This window comes from Rhipicephalus microplus, chromosome 10 (assembly GCF_043290135.1).
Source record: "Rhipicephalus microplus isolate Deutch F79 chromosome 10, USDA_Rmic, whole genome shotgun sequence".
In the NCBI taxonomy this organism is placed as follows: domain Eukaryota; kingdom Metazoa; phylum Arthropoda; class Arachnida; order Ixodida; family Ixodidae; genus Rhipicephalus; species Rhipicephalus microplus.
In genome coordinates, this window is record NC_134709.1 from 83,539,722 (window position 1) to 83,567,513 (window position 27,792).

At 43.1% G+C, this 27,792-nt stretch overlaps 1 protein-coding gene across 1 annotated transcript in view; it reads right to left on the reverse strand.

The window, feature by feature from the left end:
• The window catches only part of GlcT (ceramide glucosyltransferase), a 71,511-nt gene that overhangs the window by 8,491 nt on the left and 35,228 nt on the right, over positions 1-27,792 (reverse strand). Inside the window, exons 2-5 of the mRNA XM_037432314.2 lie at positions 21,335-21,476; positions 10,874-10,976; positions 5,819-5,920; positions 714-826 (exon numbers count right to left, since the gene is read on the reverse strand). Of these exons, the coding sequence (XP_037288211.2) occupies positions 714-826; positions 5,819-5,920; positions 10,874-10,976; positions 21,335-21,476 (460 nt within the window). The remainder of the gene's footprint in view (positions 1-713; positions 827-5,818; positions 5,921-10,873; positions 10,977-21,334; positions 21,477-27,792) is intronic.

A 27,792-nucleotide genomic window follows, 5' to 3' on the forward strand; every position in this document is an offset into this window, starting at 1 on the left:
ACTAATAACAATAGTATTTTAGGTCTTGACAGCATCCTAAGATAACTAAAAAGAGCGTGCACACACACACACACGCACGCACACAACTGCACCATTTGAATTTTGAAGAAGTCCGACTTGCCACGAATACATGAAATTGGAGGACCCCATAAGCTTCGCTTCTTAGAGTTGGGCACGATAGCTATATCCTGTCCCTAGTGCATACTTTTTACGTTGTGCAACCATTTAGGGCACGCATTTTATAGTAGGATGTTGTCTGAGAACTTTAAATTGCTTTAAAATTTAAATTGTAAATGCTTTACAAACACACGTGTACTCTATACATGCTTCACAATACAACATGAAATAGTGCAGCAATAATGCCAACATGCGATATACATAATGACTTCATGGTTTAAAGCCAGTCACCCACTACAAAAAACACACACGCTACTGTGCCTATCCCCTTGAGGCCACATAGCGGTTGCATAGGCAGTTCAAAAAGGTTTCATGCACTACGTGGTTGAGGTACGCACTAGAAACAGGATATCACTACCGCCTTCAACTCTTAAAAACGAAATCTTAGGGTCCCCAAATTTTGACTAGGGTCCCTGCATTACAGCCCATATCAAACACACAATTGTAAAATGCCATCACAAATGGATGTTTATGCAAAATAATTATTGTGAACGCTTGCTTAAAAAAAAACGAGAGAACCGCAGAGGGCCACTGACCTTTTCTAAAATGGCTGGGAACCCCTTCCTATCACAGGCAAAAGGCATCTGGTGGACCAGGGCCACGTCGTCTGCCATGGTCAGCACCATGTCCAGGAGCGTGTCCTCCTTCACTGAAAATATAACGCACCCCCATCACTTGTAAGAACACATTCAAGCCAAAAAGAAGACAACCCTAGCCAATATAAATGGCATGGCACATGAAAAATGTGATAGGGATTCAGCCACATCTGACATTTTTTTTTTCATCTTATTTTATTTCAAGATCTCTTATTACATGAAAATACACAACACTGGTTAGACCCATAGCCACTGGCTAGTAGGGGGTCTAAATAAATATGCATTTAAAGGAACAGATTGTGTTAACAAAGCAGATATTTTATAAGTACACTTCAATCATACAAGAAAAAAAGAAAAAAAATCGAAACAAAATATAAGAAGGAAACATATTTGTGATAAGTCATTTGCAGTATCTTGCAGCATTGTTCTATGCAAACAACGGATTGTATGTATACAATACATCAAATACATAAAAGTACGTATACCATGTCAAGTATGATTTTGTTAGACATATAATCTATATATAACGAAGAGGACATTACAACGAAGTGCGTGTTAGTGTACCTGTTCAGTTTTCTGCAGAAAGTATTTTTTAAAAGCACAGGCAAAACTTTTGCTTTCTTTTATTTGGTATGGTATATCATTCCAGACCTTTACTCCAGCAAATTGTAGCAATCGTTTGCCATAAACATTGTTAGTAGGCGGAAGATTGAAATTATGTAATGTGGCACGTCTGGTAAGGCGGCAAGAGGATGAAAATACTGATATATGAAAGGGCAGGTTATAAGAAATGACATTATGGACGGTAAGTGCAATTTTTTGCTGTCGTAAATTATCGAATGGTATGATTTCCATATTACGAAACAATGGCGCACTGTGTTGATCATATCTAGCATTGTTTATTATTCGAAGTGCTCGCTTTTGTAGTATACGTAAGGGTTCTAGATATGTTTTAAAGGTCCGTCCCCATGAATCTATGCAATATGTTAGGTGACAATGAAAAAATGTGAAATGGAGAATTCGGAGAATACTACTTTTAAAATAATTACTAGAGGTTAATAATGTACTGCGTCCAGATCCCAGTTTAGCGCATACAGAGTTAATGTGGCTTTGCCAGTTTAGCTGGCTATCGAGAATTACACCCACATATTTGAATTCTTTCGTCTTCTCAAGCACGCAGTTATTTATTGTAATGCAAATGGACTCATTACTTATATCTCGATAACGGGAGTGGAAAATAGTGTATTTAGTTTTCTTTGCATTCAGTGTTAGTTTGTTCGCTATAAACCACTGACAAACATTTTTTAGCTCTGCAATACTTTTATGCTCGAGATCCCTTATATTGTCTGCAGTAACAATAACGGCATGGTCAGAAAACGCTGCCGATCAGTAGTTCAGGCTTTCAAGAACACAGGAGCCAAATGCTATAGCGCAGCATGTGGCCTGGAATTCGCAATATATAATCAAAGTCAGCTAAAAATTGCTTTCTCTTCCCTCGACAAATGACGGAAGACGCTAAAACATAATTTGTAGAAGGCCATCTATCAGCCATTGGCCGACTTGAACATGGCGCGCTCGGTCGTTACAGAGACTGCCTTGGGAGGCCGCGACTAGTCCACGCGTGTGCGCAAGATCACACTGAAAAAGCCGTGTATTTGAAGATTAAAAAAATGGAAAAAAGTGCTCAAGGTCACTAGGCGCGCGTGACGTATTTTCTTTGCCACTGCCATCCCTCCCTGCTTGGCTTCCAGCGCTTTCGTAGGGACAAGAGAAGAGAGAATGAAATTGCAGCATGCGACAAATCTTTGTAACTCCCCTCGCACTGGATGGATTCTTAAAATTTTTGCGGCGTAGAATTTGTAAGCAATAAGCTCTTCCAGTGAATTTATTCCATAGTTACTTAAAAAAGTGTTTCAGGGCCCCTTTGAGGCCCTTCATTATATCAGATATCCCTTACCCCTTCTATGCTCACATTGAAGATATCAGTACTTGACTGTATTGCACATTGTTACAACTTGCACCACCGCCGTCACTGTTGCGTAGTGTGCCGAGGTCACTGGTTGCCAAGGTTGTTCGGTAGCGCATTTCCCAACTCAAGGCAAGGTTTATGTACTGCAAAGAAATAGAGGTGTTACATATTCGGCACTAGGGCGGACAGCTTCGGGACTCGAAGAGCCGAGATGTCTTCGGACGCTCTAACGCCGTCGTCTTCTCTCCGACGCATAGGACGGCTACTTGGCATCGCACAGCTTGGTTCGTTATAGGCCCCGGTTGTCCCTTACGTCAGCAATGTCCAATTAGAACTGCCGCTGGATTGTGTCAGAATCCTCTAAAAGGGAACCGCCGCACTGAATTGCATCCATGAGTGAGTGGTATGGCCACGCGTTGCGTAAAACTCGCCAAACTGGATGGTGTCAGTTGCATCATCAGGCTGCAATTGGGCCCATGGGTTGAGCGAGCTCACCGTGCATCGCGTAAGACACACCAGCTCCGCTGGGCTATAACGTCGTTGAGGTGATGGCGTCAGGCGGGCTTGCTCGGTGGCCTTGACACTGATTGCTTTTGCAAAAGCAATGACGTTCGGTCTGGACTCCCAGGCATAACAGCATTGGCTTCAATCTCTCTCAAAGTTCACTCGTTCACTAGTGCGTAAAACATTAATTCTAAAGATGAAGTCGCATCACTGCTGAAGTGCACAGAAGCAGATTAGCAAGTGCTGGCCATCAGTGTTTGAGAAAACTGGCATCACACAGATGCTTCCCTGCAGGTAGTGAGTATCATTCTCTCCACTATCGCAATCAATAGCGCTTTGATCAGGCAAGCTACACAGACTGTACTGTTCTCAAGCATTTGTTTTTTTGTTTTTTCATTAAGTGCCCCATGTGGTCATTATCAGTTGAAAATCTGACGTCGAATTCCCGTCATAAATGACCAACATGCGCGATATCAGATAGGCATTCTTTCAAATAGCAATGTTAAGCAACATTCGATCAAGTTCTGTCTCTCACCCTCATTTCCACCGTATGCACTGTCGTGGCCCTTGTGGGACTGCCATATTTACTCAAATATACCGTATTTACTCGATTCTACCGTGCCCTCGATTGTAACGCGCACCCAATTTCTACGACGAAGAAAAAAAAACGTAAGACATCGATTGCAACGCGCACCCATTTTTCTCGCTGGCCCGCACAATCATACCACTCGAAAAAACGACTCCTTTCGGGAGCGTCTTCCATTTAAATATGAGGTACGGAGAAGCTTGTGCCCATCCGACGTGTAACAGAGCATTGCTGTCACTGTAGTTTTACCGTGGACCGATGTCAGCACGCGAACTTGCTTCGCCCCCTTCTTCTCGACAGTTGTGGTGCCAGGCATGTCGAAGTAAAGAGGCGTCTGATCGGCATTCCCGATTTGCCCAAGCAGGTAGCCGTTGTTGTGCTGCAAGTTTAGGACGAACCTCTGAAAACTGTGAAGCTTTTCATCGTACTCTTCCGCAAAAATTTTCCCATATGCCCTTTCCCCTTCGCAGGGAAAAGCCTTTCCTCTTCATAAAGTTAGTTAGCCAGCACCTGCTCGCTTTAAAATGGCTCTGCATTAGACCTTTTTCTAAGGCTAATTGCATAGCCAGCACTTGGAGCAGTTCTGTCGTCATGGGCCGCCGTGCCGCTCAAGCACATACTCGCCGAGCAGCTCTTTAATTTGCGGAAACCGACCTTGCTGTGGTCCACTGAAGCCTTTGCGTGAAGCTTTGCTGTCGACAATCTTCTGTTTTTGTTTCCACCAGTCCCGCACGCACAATTCGGGAACTCCGAACGACCGCGATGCAGCCCGATTTACGTCCGTTTCGGCACACGCAATGACTTTTCTTTTAAAAGCGGCACCGTGGTGCACTCGTCGAGTTTTTGGAGTCGGCCCTTCCATGCCATCGATGCTAATGCACACCAAGATGACGAACTCCTCAGCACACGTACGAAGTGCCGCACATGGAAAACACATAGGCAGAAATGGCCGACGCACGTTAGGAAGGCCATTTCGAACGACCGTATTCATTTTTTTTCGTACTCGATTGTAACGCGCATGCGATTTATGAACTCACTTAACCGGAAAAAAGATGCGCGTTAGATTCGAGTAATCACGGTAATGCGTATTTTCTTTCCTCCCCCCGATTTCCTGCTACAGTCGACCACCTTCGTGTTACAATCAAATAACCAAATACAAGTGGTTTGAAAAGTGCAAGAATGCACATGTAAATTTTCTTTTTCTTCCTGAAAGTCGCCCCTCGTGTTAAAATCTTGGTTGCGTTAAAATCAAGTGAATACAGTGAACTCCGCGACTGTGCCTCACAAGCTGAGGCGAGATTGAGACCCCTTGGCCACACTTACGTGACTGGTCTCGAGCATTTTTTTTTTTTATGCGAGGCACACCATGCAGTTACCACGTATTCAGACATTACCATGTAACAAAAAATCTGTTTGCTCGTTTGAAAACCAGCTTCCAGATTTTAGTCGTGTGAAGGCCAAATTCGGTACGTTCCGTGAAACCCGACGTGAAAACTTCGTTAAGAAGTGGGCCATAAATGAGATTTGCAAAATGCCTTTACTCGAACACTAACATCAAAAGAAATTTTCTTCAACCTCCCCTGTAACCTCCCCCCTCCGGCCCTTGGTGGATTAAATTTGGTGATTGAGGCCAGCTAGCTGAACGAGTTTGAGAGCTCTGGTGTAAAATAAAAAGTCAGTTTTGGCCAAAAGGTGATGCTCCGATATACACCCAGACCTCATTATAACAAAGTCACACCTGGCAGGAAAATGCTTCGTTACGTGCTAAAATTCGTTATAAACATATATGTATAGCAATGTATCTATGAGAGAGCTACTCTTCAATTACTTTGTTATAACTGATTATTTGTTATATCCATGTTTGTTGTATAGAGGTTCGAGCACAGTGACAGAAGTGCATATAAAAGCCACAAAATGGTTTGTATTTTGGTATAACAGATACAATTATGATGACGAAGATGCCAAAGTCAAGGCAAAAGCACTCACTCCGAATTCCGCTGTCGGAGATCAAGATGAGCTCGTACTTGGCAGCTTCGTAGCCTGGTTGCATATTGTTGATCTTGGGATTTACCCCGACTGGGCAACCCCCTGGGTGAAAAAAACAAAATGTGGCTTATGTGAGAGTTCGGTCACTCCATAGGTATGACAAAAAAGAAAGAATGACCTGTGGTCTCGGCTTGGCCATGGCTTCCACAATCACCATGCACAACAAGCACAACCAGTTGAGGCACAGATCAAATGCAGTCTCAAAGTGGAGCATACAATCATGGACAACAGGCCTTTTCCAGGTTTTTTTTTTATTTATTGATTTATTTTACTTTTATATCTGAGGTTTAACGTCCCCAAACCCCACTACGATTATGAAGAACACCACAGTGGAGGGCTCCGAAAATTTTGACCATTTTTACCGTGCACAGACATTGTACAGTACATGGGCCTCTACCACTTCGCATCCATCGACCTTCCGGCCACCTAAACTGACGGCGAGACACGCGCCGTCAGTTTAGGTGGCCGAATCGCGATAACAATCGCGAACCAAGTGACATTTAAAGTCACGAACATTTTCATGTCCCCCGCCCCCCCCCCCCCCCTGAAAAAGGTGTGAATGCAGGCCTCTCGAGACAGCCTACTGGCAGGTCTCTCAAGACAGCCTGCTGGCAGGCGCGGCAGACAATTTCAGAGGCCAGGGGCCACTAGTTTAGATTTGAGCCATCTCCACTGGAGTTGCTGTTCGGACCAAAAAAAAACGCCCATTGAAACAGGGAACAGGCTAAGCCTAACCAATCCACACTGGCAGGCTTAATGCCGGTGATACTTCACCTTGCCCCCACTTGGTGAGGGGCTGCGGACAATCTTTCCTGACCTTACGAAAGAGTGTGCTCTGAAATTATTCCGAGCAGGAGCTGTTTTCCTTTGTAATTTCTTGTTCACATTTCATTTTTCAATGGCTGTACATTGTGACTGAGAGGATAAGAAATCCCAGCGCTGGAGCCATGTAACACATTACTTTCGCTCCTACACATATACTTTTTCCATCATCCACTAACCATGCACAATCTTAGCGATAATGTAGGACATTTTAGCTCACTGTTTGCTTGCATTATCCCTGCATTATTTTTGGCATTCACAATGTAATTTAGGACAACAGAAAATTTACGCAAAAGCCCTTGCATCACCTAATTATCGACTGTCCATAAATGTGGAAAATTTACGTCATTTGTTGCAATTAAACACATTGTAAATTACAACAACAAATTGTCATTACCACATAAATAATCATCAAATTATTGTATAGTCAGCCGTGCTGTATTTCTTCATGAACTGAATTCGATGAACCACTCAAAGTGCATGAGAGAGTTACCGGCTGGCAGCAAGCATGTTTAATTTACCACAAGCTCCGTGCTTGCACAGTCTCTTTCTTGCCAACAGTGTACATGATTGGCAAAAGTAAGTTGTGTCAAGAGGATGTTGCATCTCAAAGGAATAAGTAAAATTGCTTCAAGCCGAATACTGCAGCATTCAAAGCAGGATTAATTTGAACAAACAGATAGTAGAGGGGATGTTTCTACTACAGTCGAACCTCTTTAAAAGAGACACTGATGTAAGAGACAGACGGGCCTACAGAGACACCTATGGGCCGACAGTAAAATACTGGTTAATGACAAAATGCATACTCTGTTTATAAGAGACATCTCATATGAAAGAAAAAAAAATGCTACCCAGAGCCTGCCTTTCATAAAGAGGTTTAACTCTAGTTATGATGTAAATGTGAGCAAAGTAAAATGAATGGAAAGCTGACTTGCCGCAGGCAGGGACCGAACCTGCAACCTTCGAATAATGCGAGCGACGCTTTTCCAACTAAGCTAACGTGGCGGTAATACCCCCTTCAACTTTACTGGCTATATATGTACATTCATATTCTGAGAATTTCTCTATTACCTCATTGATAGTATGAATGTGGTCGATCGTTGAGTAGCCTGTTCGAAATCCTGCTTGTTCCTTTGGTTGATTGAATTCTAATGTTTTCTTTACTCTGTTAGCAATTACCTTTGTAAATAACTTGTATACTACAGAGAGCAAGCTGATCGGCCTGTAATTCTTCAAGTCCTTGTCATCTCCTTTCTTATGTATTAAGATGATGTTCGCGTTCTTCCAAAACTCTGGCACTCTTCCCGTCAGGAGACACCTCGTAAGCAGGGTGGCTAGTTTTTCTAACACAATCTGTCCTCCATCTTTCAGCAGATCTGATGTTACCTGATCCTCACCAGCAGCTTTGCCTCTTTGCAAGCTCTCCAAAGCTCTTCCAACTTTTTCTATCATTACTGGTGGGCTGTCATCTGGGTAACTGCTAGTTCTTATAGTATTAAGGTCGTGGTTGTCCCGGCTACTGTACAGATCTCTGTAAAACTCCTCCGCTATTTTAACTATCCTATCCATATTGGTAGTTATTTTGCCTTCTTTGTCCCTTAGTGCATCCGATTTTCGCCTATCCCAAGTTTCCTCTTCACTGCTTTGACACTTCCTCCGTTTTTCAGAGCATGTTCCATTCTCTCCATGTTATACCTTCTTACGTCGGATACCTTATGCCTATTAATCAACTTCGAAAGCTCTGGCAGTTCTATTTTGTCTGTTGTACTTGATACTTTCATGATTTGACGCTTCTTAATGATATTCTTCGTTTCCTGGGAAAGCTTGCCAGTGTCCTGTCTAACTACTCTGCCTCCAACTTCCACTGCACACTCTGTAATGACACTCGTCAGATTATCATCCATTGTATCTACGCTAAGGTTGGTTTCCTCACTAAGAGCCAAGTACCTGTTCTGAAGCGATACTCTGAATTCCTGTACTTTCCTTCTTGCATATCAGTTTCTGTCGTTCCTTCTTCAAGTTACACAAATTCAAGACTGTACCATTCTGTGGTCACTGCATCGTACCTTGTCAGCCACTTCCACATCCTTTACGATGCCTGGGTGTGCACTCATTATAAAGTCTATTTCGTTCATATTTTCGCCATTAGGGCTCCTCCATGTCCACTTGCCGTTTTTTTGTTTTCGGTAGAATGTATTCAAAATTTGTAAATTATTGCGTTCTGCTACCACATTCATACTATCAATCAGGTAATAGAGAAATGCTCAGAATATAACCAACCACTATACATAGCCTTCGTAGATTACGAGAAGGCGTTTGATTCAATAGCAATAGCAGCCGTCATGCAGACATTGCGGAATCAGGGCGTCGATGAAGTATATGTAAGCATCCTGGAAGAAATCTACAGAGGATCAACTGCTACCATAGTGCTTCATAAAGAAAGCAGCAGAATTGATGATTTGTGGGGTTTAACGTCCCAAAACCACTATATGATTATGAGAGACGCCGTAGTGGAGGGCTCCGGAAATTTCGACCACCTGGAGTTCTTTAACGTGCACCCAAATCTGAGCACACGGGCCTACATCATTTCCGCCTCCATCGGAAATGCAGCCGCCGCAGCCGGGATTCGATCCCGCGACCTGCGGGCCAGCAGCCGAGTACCTTAGCCACTAGACCACCGCGGCGGGGGAAAGCAGCAGAATACCAATCCAGAAGGGTGTAGTGTAAGGCAGGGGGACACAATCTCCCCAATGCTATTTACCGCGTGCTTACAGGAGGTTTTCAGAAGCCTAGAATGGGAGCAGTTAGGGATCAGAGTTAATGGAGAGTACCTTAGTAACCTGCGCTTCGCCGACAACATTGCATTGCTGAGTAACTCGGGGGACGAATTGCAACTCATGATTACGGAGTTAGACAAGGAGAGCAGAAAGGTGGGTCTTAAAATTAATCTGCAGAAAACGAAAGTAATGTACAACAACCTCGGCAAGGAGCAGCGCTTCGAGATAGGTAATAGTGCACTTGAAGTTGTAAAAGACTATGTCTACTTAGGGCAGGTAATAACCGCGGAGCCAAACCACGAGATTGAAGTAACTAGAAGAATAAGAATGGGGTGGAGCACATTTGGCAAGCACTCTCAAATTATGACAGGTAGATTGCCACTATCCCTCAAGAGGAAGGTATGTAACAGCTGTATCTTGCCGGTACTTAGCTATGGAGCAGAAACCTGGAGACTTACAAAGAGGGTTTAGCTTAAATTGAGGACGACGCAGCGAGCAATGGAAAGAAAAATGGTAGGTGTAACCTTAAGAGACAAGAAGAGAGCAGAGTGGATTAGGGAACAAACGGGGGTTAAAGATATCATAGCTGAAATCAAGAAGAGGAAATGGACATGGGCCGGGCATGTAGCGCGTAGACAGGATAACCGCTGGTCATTATGGTCATTAAGAGTAACTAACTGGATTACCAGAGAAGGTAAGCGGGTTAGGGGGAGACAGAAGGTTAGGTGGGCAGATGAGATGAAGAAGTATGCGGGTATAAATTGGCAGCAGCAAGCACAGGATTGGGTTAACTGGCAGAACATGGGAGAGGCCTTTGTCCTGCAGAGGACGTAGTCAGGCTGATGATGATGTACACTTAAACAAGGGAGTGTTACTCAACGCTGCCAGTAGCCATGACGGCGAGTGTGGTGCACTTTTTCCGCCTGCTGGAATCACGTGCTTCGTGATTCTTCGTGTCTTTTTTTACAAGCTGGCAGCTGACTAACAGTCTCTCGCACACTACCCGAGGCATCTAGTCTGCCAAAACGAGACCCTCACGGCAACTAGCGGTCGTCATGACTACTTCTACCAGAGACTGGCAGTCATGGCCACAAGCGGCGCTGAGTAACACTTCCAGGTTTATAAAGTAAACGGGGGGGACGGCTGCCACTGTAGCTCAGTTGGTAAAGCATTGGACACGTTATTTGAAGGTCACAGTTTCAATACCTGCGTGATGCAAGTTGTCTTTTCGTCCACTTAGTTCACAATTACATCATGACTACAAACAACAACATCCCCCATACTTCCGTTGCTTTTCATATCTGCTAGTTCCAACTAATCTTGTGCCTAACAAAAAAAAAGAGCCATTAGTATTCAAAGCAGAGAAGGTAGAAGAGGATGAGGGGGAGGCACTGACCTACAAAGACCCTGGCGTCGACCAATGGGTGCTTCTCCATCAGTCGTCGCACCAGCATTATGGAAGGATCCCCTTCATCTTGGATGCAGAACAAAAGCTCGAACTGTGAGAGAGAAACAAACAAACAAAAACATTGGAGCACATGGGAGCCCTGACACAATAGAATGGTATATTCAGAAAAAACACTTGACATTCGAGTTTCACAATACTTTTCTCGCACTTGACGATGCAACGCCCTGAAGCGGGTGTTTGCGAGCCTCACGACCTCAGACTTGGAACTACGTTGGTTTTCGTGGCAGGCCGGGAAAGAACGTGTTTTTTTGCTTGCCCGCATGCATGGCTGCATAAACATTGCAAGGCCACGAGAGCTGAATACTTCAGGTGACGCTTATTTTGAAAACCAACTCTATCAAATATTTATGCACGACTCAGCGAAAAAAAAAAAAATCTAAGGTATGCACCGACAGCAGCCATTCGCCACATTTTCACTATCGTTCAGGAACGTTTATAGTTGTCAGGTTTACTCATTCTTGGCAGGTAAGGTACATGCACAAGTTTTATTTTCATTTTTATAGGGTTTTGCAGAGTACATGCATTTTTTCATAATTTCAAAGATACATTATTGCTGAGCTTATGCATGCAGCTTGCAGCTTTACTCACTGATCATGAAAAACAGTGCTGTTTATTTTCTTCCTTCTAGTCCAAAAATAACCTTTTACTGATGTTTTATTGTGTCTGTCCTATTCACTGACGCAGGATTTACGAGTTGTGCCTCTATAGCATCCTTCTACATTTGAGTGAAATATGGAAATGAGAAAAAAAAGAGTGCGCTTGTTTTTGTCTGTCGTTGTGGTGATAGAGTCCACAGCAGCGCAAAAAGCAAAAATGAGAATCGGGACCCAATTCGCTCAGTACAGCCAGACAACACGCTTGAAAAACGGTGCTTTGCAAACATTTTTGGCTAGCGGGCGAGTTATTTTGTACTGTACAGGTAGAGCATGCACTAATTTTTTAATGCGCAAATTGCCGGCTGTCCACGTCTCCACAGTACTCTTAAAAACAACAATTATTATTAACCTGCCGCGGTGGTCTAGTGGCTAAGGTACTCAGCTGCTGACCCGCACGTCGCGGGATCAAATCCCGGCTGCGACGGCTGCATTCTCGATGGAGGCAAAAGTGCTGTAGGTCCGTGTTCGCAGATTTGTGCGCGCTAAGGAACCCCAGGTGGTCGAAATTTCCGGAGCCCTCCACTACGGCGTCTCATAATCATGTTGTGGTTTTAGGACTTTGCCACGTATAAATAAAATCATCATTTCTTCTTCTTCTTCTTCTTCTTCTTCTTATTATTATTATTATTATTATTATTATTATTATTATTATTATTATTATTATTATTATTATTATTATTATTACAAGTGTAACATATGTGATGGTAAAAGTGATAAGTCGTTTCCAGATGCCTGCATATTGGAAGAACGTAACTAATACTGTGAGCAAAACGCTGATGAACTCTTGGACATCCGTAATACCAGTGCTGTTTTGATATAATATGGACAGGTTGATTTGCGCATGCATGCAGAAACTAACGAGTATGACTGCCTGTTCTTCTCCAGTTCTGAAACTTTTAATAAACTACCTACACAGTAATTGGAAGTATTTCAAACCTAAAAGTTAGTGAAACCATTCTGCACATTAGTGGGATATGCACAGTGCTCTCTTTCGAGGAAAGAAAACACAGGTAATATTCTGTAGTACATCAGTTTTCCCAAATTTTCCTGGAGCTGATACATAATTTCTAAAACACGAGATTCGAACAGAGCTTTTAACAACCAACAAACAGTTAAAGTAAAATGAAAAGACTTGGGTGTATTGAGCAAATGCATAAAAAGTGCTAAAAGGTCATATAGTGATCACGACAAACACATTAAGTACAGCTTAAAAACATTGACACAAACACATTAAATATAGCCTAAAATGAAAACAAAAAGACCAGACAAGAAAGTAGCCAAGACAAGGAAATGGCCGTTTTGGTCTCCTGGCTTCCCTCTGACATTAGTGTTTGAATGCCCAGCATTTTTAATAAAAATATGTTTCGGCTTCCCGGTTGGGTTCCTTGCTAAATATCATAGTCAATGTCCTTTTTTCTATTTTTCATCCAAATGTCTCAAAACAGAGAGGCTTCCGTCAGAATCTAGACTTCAGGTGCATAAACAACAAAAACAACACCCGTGAAAGCCGATTCCATCTCGCCACAAAAGCCGCCCCTCGTAAGTATACCATGCAAACAGACCACCTACCACACCGACAAAGGCGCAAGATGTTTACGATGCACAAAGGTCCGAACAACGCAAAACTGTGGCCGCACAACGCAGCACTGCTGACGCCACGTCGTTGCGTCAGCTTCCAAAGTCTTCGGAAACGACCACCTCCGCTGTCGCACCTGATAAGCTCGTGAACCCAGCGGGGTTTCGCAAGCCCTTATCGGGTCGGGTCAGTGTCACCGGTGGGACGACTTCCTGGCCACACACGTTTATAACAAAATTACGTGGGTGTGTCGTCGCAAATTTATCTCGCGTGTCTCAAAGCGAGGTCACAGATGAGAATAGATTGTGTGCTAGCGGAATTTCTAATGGCTGTCGGTCGAAGGATTAAAAGGGTACTGCTAGATTCCAATAGCGAATTACTTTAAAATGCTCGGTGTCGAAGGTGTGTGAGTATCAATCCCGACGAAAGACGATACCGATAAGTTATGTTGGTACAATTATTCCAGCTATGAATTTTCTTGTTATCCTCCAAGATAGCATACACTCTAACCTCATTATAACAAAGTTGCATTTTACAGTAAAATAATACATTATATCTAAAAATTTGTTATAACGATATGTTCCTAACACTATATTTATTGCAATGTTACTTTCAATTCACTTCGTTATAACCAATACTTTGTTATATCCAGGTTCATTATATAGAAGTATAAGTGTAGTGTTAATAATAATTGTACATGCCCTCTTAGTCAACATTATAAGGATGTACCCTAGAAGAATTAAGTCAAAATAAATAAATAATGAAGGCCTGTATAATAGTGCCATCAGTGAAGCCTTTGTGAAGAGTAGCTAAAGAATACAGAATACCTGAAATTGCAAACACAAAATGCTATAAAGAAGACAACTAAAGCGTACACACCCAAAAAAAGGAAGCAGGAAAAAAAAAAAGAAAATGGAGATCTAGGTGGTGAGTTTATCCTGTCATATAAGTAATTAGTGTAACTGATTTAGAACAAGGAGCCCGAAATAGTTACATTCATAATAATATACATAATCATATTCCATGAGACTCTACACATTATTTGAATGAAATATTCAAGCACAGTAATTATCAAATTGGGCTGATGTTTTCCCAACAAAGAATTTGCTCCAGCATGTAAAAAAACGCTACTGTGGGTTCTCAAATGAGCTTTCAGCACTCAAATCATCAATGAAAGGTATGAACTTTGGACTGCACGAGCTGAAAATTTCGCAAAGCTACAAGCATTCTTACATATAACTAATTATTGAAATCTTATCACATGGCTGTTCTTCACGTCTGTTTCACAAGTATAGACTAATAATGAACTAACTAAATTATACTACCTACCTAAACTACTAACTACTCAGCTAAGTATGTAGATAATAGACTCTGCTTTGCCTTGATAATGCCAATAAAAGCCCAATGGTAAGTGCCATCTATATGCGGCATTCAAAATTCTCTGTGGGCAAATTTTGTGCCATTTTATTTTTGTAAACTTTATTATTAAAGCCCAGCAGGTGGCACATCAACAGTGCACAAGGCAGTTGCTAGCATCTGCCCTCCTGCTAAGGGTATTTTTTTTATCTCGCACTCCTTTGTCTGTTGTCCGGGCACACTTCACGCTTGACAGGTTGTCGTGGATCGTTTGATCCACTCTCTTCGTCGTCTCCTCGATGCAAAACAATGCAGCCTGTGACGTTGCTCAGTGCTCTCGAAGGAGGCTTCAGCGTGGGAGTGTGACAAGTGTCGAAAGCTTGGCCAACCCGTTCGAGGCAACAAGCGGCTACCAACAGTATTGCACTTGCAGCGGTCAAGTCATTGATACGTTAACCGCCTTACGTGCCAAAACAGCGATATCGTCACTCGCTCGCGACACTGTGGGACACAGTATCGAAGGCATTGAGAGTCGAACGACTTACCTTGGCTTTCAATGCCTTCGACTTTAAGGCTGTGCCCCGCAAAGCAAGCGACTCGCACTTCAAAATGATAGCGGTGAGCATAGTTATCGGTAGTCGGAAAAAGATCTGATTGGCCGAGGAATGAGTCACCTTTCATGAATGCATCACAGTATGTCCCAGTGCTATCACTGATGCATGCGCGCTATCTAGAAGGTGCTCAAAACAAATGCGTCAGGCATGCAATATTTGTAGAACAATTATAGCCATTTGCAAAGCAGCATGCAAGTTGAAGCCCGGTCTGCACCGGGCAACAAAGCGCATCACGAGAAAGTAAAAACGACGGCTGCCATAAAAGAAAAGAAAACAAATACACATATCAGTATGAATGTGAGGCATGCCATAATGGGACATTGCGAGTCGCAATAGTAAAAGGAGTGCTAAAGAAACAGATTGCACAGAGTGGGAGGAAGCGTGATAAGCATGCACTGGCAACAGAAGGTCCACTGTTGCAAAACTAATATCAAAATATGATAAAAAATGGAGAGCAAGAAAACATCCACCACGTACGTGGCTAGTAAAGCATTAGTTGTGTGCTAAAACCCTAAACAGGCCCTTCAACATATTTAGAGCATGTTCAGAAAACGCTGTCAATCGGTAGTTGAGGCTCCGAAGAACACAAGAGCCAAATATTATAGCGTGCTCCTGGCCTGCAATTTGCGATAAATTCTCAAGCTTGGCCAAAAATCACTTTCTCTTCTCTTGTGAAATGGCGTAGGATATCCAAATCATTACATAAGAGCCATTGTATCAGCCATTGGCCGATTTGAGCATGGTGTGCTTGTTCGTTACAGGGATCGCAGCGGGAGGTCGCGACTTGTCCACGCGTGCACATGCGATCGCACTGAAGAGCCGCATATTCAAAGAAAAAAAAAAAGAGAGAGAAAAAGTGTTCAAGGTCACATGGTACACGTGCCATTCTTCCTTTGTCATACCATCCCTCCCCGCTTGGCTTGCAGCATGATACAAATCTATGCAACTCCATTCGTGCTTGACGGATTCGAAAAATTTTCCGGCAGTGAATTTGTGAGGCAATAAGCTCCTTCAGTGAATCCATGACATGGATTTACGCAGGGCCCTTTCAACGATGACAGGACTACGAAATTAAAAACTGATATGCTTATGATATCTGTTTCGTGAAAATGTGCGCCCACCACAGCAGACTAATTGTTATGGCGCTCGGCTGCTGACTCAAAGGTTGCAGGATCGAACCCAAGCTGTGGCTGCCGCATTTGGATGCAAGTGAAATGCTAGAGGCCTGTGTGCTTAGGTTTAGATGGGCAGTGCAAAACCCCAGGTAGTTGAAATTTCCAGAGCCCTTCAGTGCGGCATCGTTAATAGTGATATTATGGCTTTGGGACATCAAACCTCATCAATTGCATGATATGACCATGTGTAACCAATCAGCTCAATGTCGTTTACTCAGTTTTGAATGCCTGGGTTTGTTAAACAGGCACCTAAATCAAAGTACATGGATGCTTCTGCGTTGATATACAGTCACCAAGGGTCGGAAATGAAAAAATGCCTTTAGATATACCAGAGCAACAGCACAGCTCTTATCACTATGGCGGCTTGAGCCATCAAAGGAATGACGAGTTGATAAACAGGGAATGTCACAGGAGTCGACATTTTAACAAGAAGCTCATCCTCAATGGGGCAGAAGCTGCTAGACAAGTCCCCTTGTTGAAATATTGGCTTCAGAGATAATCTTCATTACACAACTTTTCACATCATCGGGCCTCTATCATTGTGGAATCTTCTGAAGCCATTAAATGGTCTCTCAAAGGAAAATGTACAGAATGTTCAACTGAAACAGCAGTCTTTCGAACTTTCATGTTCACTTCATGATAATGGGTTAAATGTTGGCAGAAAAAGAAGCCGAGCAGCAATTCTGCACCAATACCCAGACAGCAAAAAAATGCCAGTGTGCCGCAGCAGATTTTGGTGTAATCAGATGTTTGGGTCATTACAGCATTGCTCACGTTTACAGATTTTCATGTCTGGATCATTTAAAGTTCAGTGGATGTTTTTTTTTTTTTTTTGTGTCAGCGTAATATCAAATGGGCACAGGCTGACAATTTAATAATTCCCATCCTGACAACCTGAAGTCAGAATTTCAAGGTTGCGTTGCTCTAATCCTTCCATCTTGAGTTTGCTAATGAAGGGAAGTTTCCTATGAGTATAGCTTGACTGAACTGCTTTTGGTTTTTTTTTGTTTTTTTGTTTTTTCAATTCATCCTTTAATGGCGCAGAACGGCTTGCGCTTGCCTAATTGCACAGCGCTAACATTCGGTGTTTAAAATGACACAAATCCTACTTAGAAATTAGCCAGCCGATCAGAGTGAATGGAATAAACAGGCATCAATTCACGTTTAAAAGTTGGGATCACAGTGAGCATAACACATATGCATTTCACATGAATTGACTTTTTCTTTGGAGGGCACACATTAACATACACATGCATACAGACACATGCATTTCATGTAAACATCCACTCATATGTCATGTGCCTTGCATGAGGTGTCACAGCATGCTATCTCTACAGTAAAGGGGCATTCTTTTTTTTTTTTTTTTTTGTGAACAATCTCATTTTGACGGCAAGTCGATTCATGTATTTAGTTTCTGTGGTATGTTCCCGTGAGTTATTGAAATAAAGCAAATTAATATGCAGAGTTTACATCCTCTACAGTTCTGGTTTTATTTCTATTCGCGGGCTCAATTTTTAACAACAAAAAGACAAGCCACTCAAAGTTACGTTGCCATGGAAGTTGTTGCACCCTGCCAGCATTGAAACCAACGTTCTATGCGGGCTTCAAATTTCGGCATATGCAGCAGCCATGGCCATCACATAACACAAGCTACTTTCGCATATCGCTTGGTGGTCTATTACAAAACTAAATGTAACGATGCCAATACAGTGCAGCCCAATGCTGAATAGCACAGACGAGAGCAGTCATTCAATGATAATTTCCGCTATAAACTGTATCATCCCATCGCTTTGCAAATGATTACTTGCAACTGGTGCACTAGCACATTCCTACACATTTGAGCAGTGAAATCAACATAGCATTGTCAGAGCCTGGAGGAAAGGAGGGTGGGTGGGTGGGTGGTTCTGATTTTACCTTTTTAAAAAGAACAAGCAAATTCTGCACGTACACATAACACACACAAACATACATAGGAGGTGACCGAACGCTTCACCCCCAAATTTCTGACCACCTCTGCAGCGTAGCTTCGGTCACGAATTGCACCCAGTGTGCAATAGCACAGCGATAACTACAGACTAACCTATTTCCTTTGGCAGAATGCTGCGCTGTGAGAAGCGTGCCTCGATACAAACAAGCCATATCATTTTAAACAATCCAAATGAAGTGTCCTGCTACTTTATGAGGCTCATTGCTGCTGAACAAGTTGCACCACTTATCTGGGCCGCCACGCTGGTTATGTGGACATTGCTGAAACAGAATCATCTATTGCTGAAACAGAATCGTCTGGCCCGAAACGCATCTCTGTAAACAGCCTCAAATATAAACGCCTTAGACACCACCTGTGAAAAAGTGTCCGCAACGTGTCAAATTGATACAATGTTATTTCAAGACACTCAATATTGTATTGCAACAGAAATAATGTCACAATATGTTAATTTATGTGTTATGTAGTATTTATTCCTTATTATTATGTAATTAAATATTGTTTCTTTTGAATAGGTTTGGGGGAATATTTGAATCCTTCAAATATTCGAATGAATACTGCAGTATTCTAATTCACTTGGAATCTAATTTAAATTATTTAAGAATGCTCATTATTCGAGACATGAACGAATGGTTTCACTGTAGTAAAAGGGTGCTAAACCGTGAGAACACCTATCTAAGCATACATTAGTTGACATGAAACTTTTAGTATAAGTGGCGTCACTGTTGTGAAGCAGTGCTAAGCCATGAAAACATACAATCAAGAGAAATCCACACTGCTGCTAAGACCCCCTTCAAGGTTATATGAAGATATTACTACCACATCAATTCATTTTTATCAAAAGCTTGTTAAACCAACTTATATGCTCTAAGTATACCATATCTTGAACCGCAATATATTATACAGGCTATCACTTGCATTCTACTGAAAGTCAAATCCTGCTGCTATTGAAAGTTGTTTCCACTTCCTTTGATGCAAAAAAGAAAGGCCTTTTATGAGTTTTCCAAAGATATTGTGCAGGTTAGTTAAGTCACGACAAATTTGCCCCTCTTTCTTCATAATATGTGATGCATACACTATGCAAATTCGATTCAAAATTATTAAAGCAATATCACTATTCACTTTGAACCTAAAATTCCCTATTTGCACAAGCCTACTTCTGAAGCCATTCACACTCTGTTTTTGCATAAATGGAATGAAATCTCAGGCTAGAAATATGTTAAAAATTCGTTTTGTCCACAGTGAGCAAAGAAAGCTTATACCTTTGATGTCAGTCTCAAGAAGTGGCATACCAAATGGCTCGTCTAACAGCGCAGTGCATTTATTAACCTGATCATATACAATGGTACTCTGCTAAATGAAGTTGAATGAAGATCAATTCATTAAGCAAAAGGTTCATTTCATCCAACACTCAATCTATCTTGCTTTTTCTTAGGCCCCAGTTGATACAAATCACAAATACAACCAATGTACTCAATTAAGCACACAGCATGTCAAAAGGCTTAAGTGTATTGACCACTACCACAAAATACAATATTTCTGCAGCAAACGCTCAACCCTGCCTTCTTTATTGTTATGCTAAGCACAAGCTAATGTAGCTTGCACAGAAGGCATTTATTTCTCTTAAAGATAACGCTTGTTATCGAGCCTCCGCGGCAACAGTTGAGTAGGAACCGCCACTCAAAAAACGCTTACAATCCTCTACTGTGTTTTCAAATATAATATTTGCCTCTTTTAGCGCAACACATTGCAGCACATTGTTCCTTCATGCAATGTACAATGAATGTTTTGCTTTTTTTTAATTTGATAATATCATAATCAGACCATAACTACTTTGTAGGCATTAATCTGAAGAAAAATATGGATTGAACCTAAAGAAAATGTAGTCTAGCACGGCGTTTTTTAAAGCACTATATTTTACGAGGCAAGATTGTGATAAACTGGCATGTGACACGTGCTAGACTTTCCCAAGAGTTTCTGGCACAATAGAAGCTTGCATCCTAAAATTTGAAGCAAACTGCAAACCATGTGCACTTCTGGAGTGAAAACTGCATTCATGTAAACATAATATGGAGAACACACACAGGAGTGGAGGAGGCAGGCGCGAGGTGCCCACATGGGTGGAGAGGTTTCTATGTACGTGACCAAGCAAAGAATTGTTCATTTTTCACTTTTTATATTTATGCAGCGATGCCAGCTGAAACATGCTTTGGGGTTAAACGAAGAATTCATCCTTGTGCCGACTAACGAAGACCAAAAACTGGTCAAACCAGCACGAGCAGGCTGGCCCAGAAAATCGGCCAAATGCTCTCTCGGCGCAGGGCTCCTCGACAATGGGCCGAGTGCTCGACTACTCACAGAAACGAAACCAACACAGAAGAAGTCAGGCCAAAGGACACACAAAGAAGATGCCAATGGCAGCAGGCCGCGACTATCTCGTCCGGCAACGCTGACAACGCTACCCGCTCTTCCCAACCCCTCTTCGTGCTATCTCGCTATCTTTGCCCGCTGTTTGCACACAGTCCAAGACCATGTGTCCGTGCTTCCAATCATTGCCGAACATATCACGCCTTCCACATTGGTCTGCCCCGAATGTCGGACAGACGGTAAGCATGGCAGTCGGCGAAGACAAACAGCCATAAAGGCACAGTGACGCTGCTGCACCAATGCAACACCAATCAGGTCTTATGAAATTTATATTGTCACAAGATTTATTCATGCATAAGCGTAAAGCAACAATGAGTGATATCCAGGTGCCGAAATTCAGGCAAATGCTAGTTCGGGTCACATGAATACCATTAACACTGTGGCTTGCTTTCTTGGCTGCTACAGCGTAATCTTGTATTTTTCATTACACTATATATATCACAATCTACCATCTCAAGTTTACTTATGCAAAAATTGGCAAATCTGTCAAGAGCCCATCGTGATTCGCGACAAGCTGTTGGGTTCTGCAAGCAACGTGGATGCATGCCTCAGCGGCAGGCCGGTTATGTGGCAAGTTTTAAACACAAAGCATCAAGCTCACCTGTGGATAATTCATAGTGAAGAATGACTCGAGGTTGCTGAAGAGGTTTGGATCCACCCCCGTCAAGGGTTTGATGATGGACACGCCGGGCAGTGGCACCTCCAGGGGTGGAAGGGCTTTCTTTTTGTGGAGCTTCATTTTTCTGCCCACCCCCCCAAAAAAAAAGGGAAACCAAAGATGGAATAGGTCAAGCAATGAAGCAGTGGAAGTAATTTTGATTTCAACTCCTTTACTATTTCGTGCAACACGTGAAACGCAAGTATTGTTAAACAACTCTGTTAATTTGGGTGATCCTTGGAGCACGCCAAACGCGAAGAACCACAAATATGTGATATAAAGAAACAAAAACGATGTCTTGCGGTAAGCCGCAAATGTCCTTTTCAGAGAAGCAAGGCCACTGTTATATAAGGCGTCTCTAACGGCGACAGCACCATGCGATGGCCCACACTATAGGTGGCCGCCGCAGAGGAGAAAGAAGATAGAATTAACAGTGATGCCTCGATTTAGAATGCGATAGTTATTGAGCACGATGTAACAGCCGGCACCCACAATCGTGTTGTTAGTACGTAATAAGACACGGGTTCAGAGCATGTTTAGAATTTAGAGACGAGGTTGTTGAGCAGCATTCACATTACGATAGAAGTTGCAAATGACAATTTTTGCTTTCACACTGCTCTTATGCAATTCCACATATTCCACAACAAAATGAAAGTGAATTGGTGTATAGTACATTTATTTATTACCTTTTTGATACTTTGATAATTTGGCATTTGGTTAATTCAGATCGAATCAGTTACTAACAGAGATGGTAATGCACAATTAAAGCTGTAGTATAATTGATAGCGTTGACAGACAGGTTGACACGCCCATGCCACGTAGGGAATCCAACGTCGCAAAAGTGCACAGCACCACAGAACCTTGGCCAAAGAGGCTGCAAGAGCAGCACCCACTCAACAGCCGCTCGCAGAAGCAGCAAATTGAGTTCACGCCAGTTGTGCCCATCTGCGCCCATTGTCAACTCCTGGAGCTAGCCCGCGATAAAACTTCCAAGATTGAGAGGTGCAGGACAGCACGGCGTAGCTCTTGAGACGAACACAATGGGCGGCAGAAGGAATGTTGCGTTATCCTCCGGGAATTCCAAAATAACCTCGCAGGGAAAGACTAGACCAGACAATGTGATAAGTTGTTTCTCTTGCTTAAAGAGGACTGTCTGGCACGATGCCCACAGCTCTAACTTTTCTCTTTTTCATTTAACAGCAAGGTTGTTTAGCAAATAGTTTTTTGCGAGTCAGTTGCATAAAAAAAGTCAGCTGGCATGTGCCACTGTGTGGCAGCCTACCAGAAAACTGTCATCATAAACGGGTAAGTGCCACAGAAATAGGTTAAATCCCGGTATTCAGCACTGGTCAACTAACATGAAAAAGGCCGACGGCTAACCCATCAAATGGCTGGGAAACAACAACGGCGGAGCCGGGGACCCCGAGCACACACGAGAGAATACTGGGGCCGTATTAACAAACCAACCTCAACCTTACCCCGAGTTTTCCTTGTCGTTTTCAAGCCTTCATTGCGCTTGATGAACAAGGTGGGCCAGAATACAGGAACTAATATTGTTGTTATCTTTACCTCGTTACCATTTCTGTGCCCTTGTAATGTACATAGAGAGAGAGCACAGGTACTTGAGGAAAACATGAGGCAAGGCCAAGATTGGTTTGTGGATATGGGCCTAGGGAACAGGAAAGCCAATGGTGGCTGCGAAAAGGCCTCGAGGTGACGGAAGGCCTACGCCGATGACAATGTGCCTGCGAAATGCCCGACTGTTCGCGGTCGAACTTGAACCTATATGCACTTAGAATCAAGCTGAAAAAAAGAAAAACCTAGCAATGACATAGAAGCAACCTAGAAAGAACCCAGAAGCGACCAGGTTAATTTCCAGAAAATTATCCAGTTTCCCTGTTTCAAGAATTGCACGGCACAATGCAAGCTTTACCAATTTTATTTTCTTTCTTAGACACATTTGAATTTCAGAATTGGTCATGCTAGAAACTGCTCAAATTATCTAAATTAATTTTGATGGAGGCGAAGTGCTAGGCGGCTCATGTATTGTCAGATGTGTGTGTCGTATGATGTCCATAAACACAAGCACAGCCAGATGGTAAATATTCCAGAAGCCCTCCACTACAGTGGGTCCTATGATCGTATTGTAGTTTTGGCACACAAAACCCCAGAATTACTTAATACCAATATTAATTGTGTTTGTTCCATTTGGGAGAGAAGCTCAACAGAATCAAGCTGTTGCAATCTGTTCATATGAGCCACCCTAGTTTTTTATTTATTGAAATCTTCAAATGCATTTCACAATGCAGGTTGGGTGTTACACAGAAAAATCTGTTTTTTGCATGAAGAATATTTCTCAAGGCCAATTTTTAACAAAGAAAAAGAAAACTATGCGATGCATATTGAGAGTAAATTTCAGGGCCAACTGTCGTGTTTTTTTTTGTTTTTTTTGTGCCACGTAGCATAGAGTGAGGGGTGGGAAAGGGAAGCGATGATGAGGAGGGAAAGGCAGATGTGAGAGGATAATGCATAATACACAGCACAGTCTTCTATAATATAGCGAGATGTGGAAAAGGTAAGTGTGAGGAGGAGGAAAAGCAAGATATCAATGCCACCAGCTCAGTTGCTTGCTCTAGTGCATAGCTGCCCCCCCCCCCCCCCCCTTTTTTTTTTTCTTTTCAACAGCAACGCTGTTTGCAAATCATTCCTACTGGGTCAATCACAGAAAACAGCAGAAAACAACAAGCATTGTAAATGGGTAAGTTCCACAGAGAGAGAAATAAATATGCAAGGAAAGCCAGGGAGGTTGATCAGACACACGCTCGGTTTGCTACCCTGCGTTGGGCTGTACTTCCGCCGAGAAGGAAAGATGCAACAGTTATCCCAACAAGTGGCTGAGAAGCAACGGCGGGAAACCGAAGATCCCGAGTACGTACAACGAAAGAATGCTCGAGAACGGGAAAGGTGACGGCGGCCGCAAGAAGACCGCCGGAGCAACGCAAGGCCAACGACAACGTGCTGTGTCTGTGAGTGTCTGTGGTTCAAGTTGAACCTCCCTGTGCTGACCAATCACTGTGAAAGCAACCTAGAACCCGGAATCTCCCAGCTAAAGCCCTTAAGCAACCTAGAAGCAACCTGACTAGCCTTCCGAATTGTCCAGTTTCACTGTTAAAAATCCCATGCGGATCGGTGCAAGTTTAGCTAGCTTTATTTTATTCTTCACTGTACTGCACGCTCGCGCGGGACACAAATGCCCAAACGCGGCAGCGGCCAGCCACTCTCGCGTTATCACCGGCGAGCGTGCCCATCGGGCGCCGCCGGAGGGTAAGGTCGCCGGCAGGACGCCCAACTGATAAATAAGCTACGCGGGGTCGGAATTCTTACGTCACGAGTGGCGAGCCCTTCTGTGCACAACATTACCACGTGCCTCGGTGCGTGGATACCGTGAGACTTGAAAGCGAGCGCCCACGTGGCCACCGCGCAGCGGTCTGGTGACAGCCGATTGAGTCATCAAAGTAGTGTGCGCCGGCTGCGCAACTGTACGCAAGGATTTAGTTACGGTCGCTTCAAACATCGGAGCACGCAAACAACGCAAAGTTCACTACACCGCTTTAGAATACATACGGCACACAAGCTTTCCCTCAGCATTCGTCGCCTCTGCGCATGCGTCGTACGTACGCGCTCGGTGTATGAAACCCATTTGTGGAACGCTAGCAATCTTCCCCCTCTCACAACCCTGGGAAGGTCGTGCCGGGACAGACGTATGGATGACTATGGGTTAACGAGTTAAGTGGGACTCTGGGACAAAAGGATCCGGGCACCACGTCTCCTCCCATCTGAACAATAGGGTACGCAATGCTTTGCGTAGCGCGCACGCCTGATACGCATTATCCTCACGTTATAATAGGGAGCTTTAGAATAACGTTTGCAGGCGCTGCGGGCATAGCGGGCGCCATACGAGATTTGGAATAGCGTTTGCTCTCCCTAGGGAAAAGTCTAGGAACTTTCGACCCGACCGCAAACCCAAATGCACGGAAGATACACACAGCACTCTGCGGGTCTCGCGGGCCGCGAACAGCGACTCGTGTTACGACGCATGCGCAGTTGCAGCGACCGCACCGCAAGGGCTCGCGGTGCGCTATTCTAAAGCTCCCTATTGACTGAAATAACGTACTTGCGTAATGAACCCTACTACGCATTTTTGTCACTTAACGAGCTAGTACTCTAGAGGATTTATATGACGCATACACTGCAGTAGTATGGTATGGTATGGAGAACTTTATTGTTGCACTGCAGTAGTGACAAAAATATATATAATGCAAGGCTTTGCGGTGCCCTATTCCAGGGGCGATTTTTTTTTTCGGGTGGGAGGAACACCTCCCTGATCTCAAGGCTGGCAGGCAAATGGACATTTGGCACTGTCATGGCAAAAACAAAAATTCAAGAAAAAAAGGGGGGCGGGGGTGGGGTACTGAAGCTGCCTACTGAGCGGCATATAAGGCCAAATACCATCACTTTAGAAAACTGAGATGGTTTGACATTATGAACAACGCTCCATGTGTCACGTTAATTGTTCGTCCTCTTTTAATTTTTCCCTTCCTTCGTCGTGCGCTCTTAGGCCTACCCCTTTCATATAAATTTCGCGCAGGATAGAAAAATAAATTCACTCCATCGGGTTGACCACCTCGACCAAGTGTCTGAAGTACTGGATGGTCAGGATGAATGGCTCGACCACTGAAATACAGCTTTTATTTTTCTTTGGCGCGAATTTTAACGTTCCAATAAGGCAACCGGTCACGTGATAAACGCAGGCCACCGAAAAAAGCGATCCAATCCTTCGATTACATCGCCTAAATTTGGTAAATATAGATAGAAGTAAACGCTATAGAACGCATAGTAGACGTGCGCAGAGTTCCCCGTGACTATATAGGGGAGACCTCCCACCCCTCGTATTATGTCAATGTATGGGGCAGACTTTGCGCCCCCCCCCCTACTTTTGTGACTAGCCTCCCCCCCCTCCATAAGAAGGCTGTTTCCAAGGCTGGCGGCCTATAAGGCACCTGATTTCCAAAAATTTTTTACTTCCCATTTTTACTTCAGGAATGCCAGATACCAAAGACAGGTCATTATGGAAGCTCATCATCGCTTCATTTTCTTTTTGCAATTTTTCCTTCGAACCAGACCGAGTGGGAGGGGGGTAGCTGCGATGAAACTTCGACCACCCCTCTCCCCTTCCCGATATCGAGAGTTAATTATTATTATTATTATTATTATTATTATTATTATTATTATTATTATTATTATTATTATTATTATTATTATTTTCACCGAAGCATAAAGATCACGCACACAAGAAGGCATTTCGCCTTCTTGTGAGCCAGTTCTCCATCAAGTGGAAGGAAGAGTTTAGTTTTTCACGTACTCTCTCTAAACGCCTGTATAAACGGGACCACAGTTCACAAATTGCATTAGAAACAAGTATTTCTGACAGGCCAGCTGAGTTTTGTAAGTATGCACGAAAATGGTCAAGCAAAAGTGAGGAGTCCTTCAGGCTACTGGACTCTGACGGTGTCGAAGTGAATGGCGTTGCTGACTGTTTCGCCACTCATTTTTCATCCGTTTATAAGGTGTAAGATTCTAGGGCTCCGAGAAGACAACAGAACAAGGCAATCAGCACATCTAGTGATCTGTCACTGAATGAAAAGCTCATCTGCTCAAGCATTAGGCATTTAAAACCCTCCTTTATGTGGCCCAGATGGCACCCCTTCCGCCATACTAAAGGCAGTATATTTACCCCAGTGCTGACTGCAATATTCAATAACTGTCTGAATGCTTCCACATTTCCCAGCATGCGAAAAACTGCACGAGTTTTTTTCAGTATTTAAGCCGGGCAGCAAAACTGATGTTTCTAACTATGACCCGATTTCTCTATATACAGTGTGCCACATCGAAAATCTTTGAGCTGGCTCTTCACAGCATATTGTATATTAGCGTGAAAAATTCATTGATCCCTAATCAACAAGGGTTTCTCCCTGGCTGCTAAACTATACCACAAATCTTGCTAGCTACATGACGCAAATCGCCCCACCTATTTCTCAGAGAGGACATGGTTGACGTGGTCTACTGTGACCTGAGCAAGGCGTTTGACGTAGTCAGCCACTTAACTGCGTTTGGTCAAACTTGCAAACTTTGATGTTGACTCGTCTCTAGTGAATCTCTTGCAGAGCTATCTGCCTAATATAAATAAATATAAATAAAAAATAATAGGTCACGTTATTGTGACGTATGTGGTCAAACGTCTTCTTTGTACAAGGTTACTAGTGGGGTCCCTCAAGGGTCGGTATTAGGCCCACTCTTATTACTTTACGCTAACAATTGATTGATTGATTGATTTTGTGGGG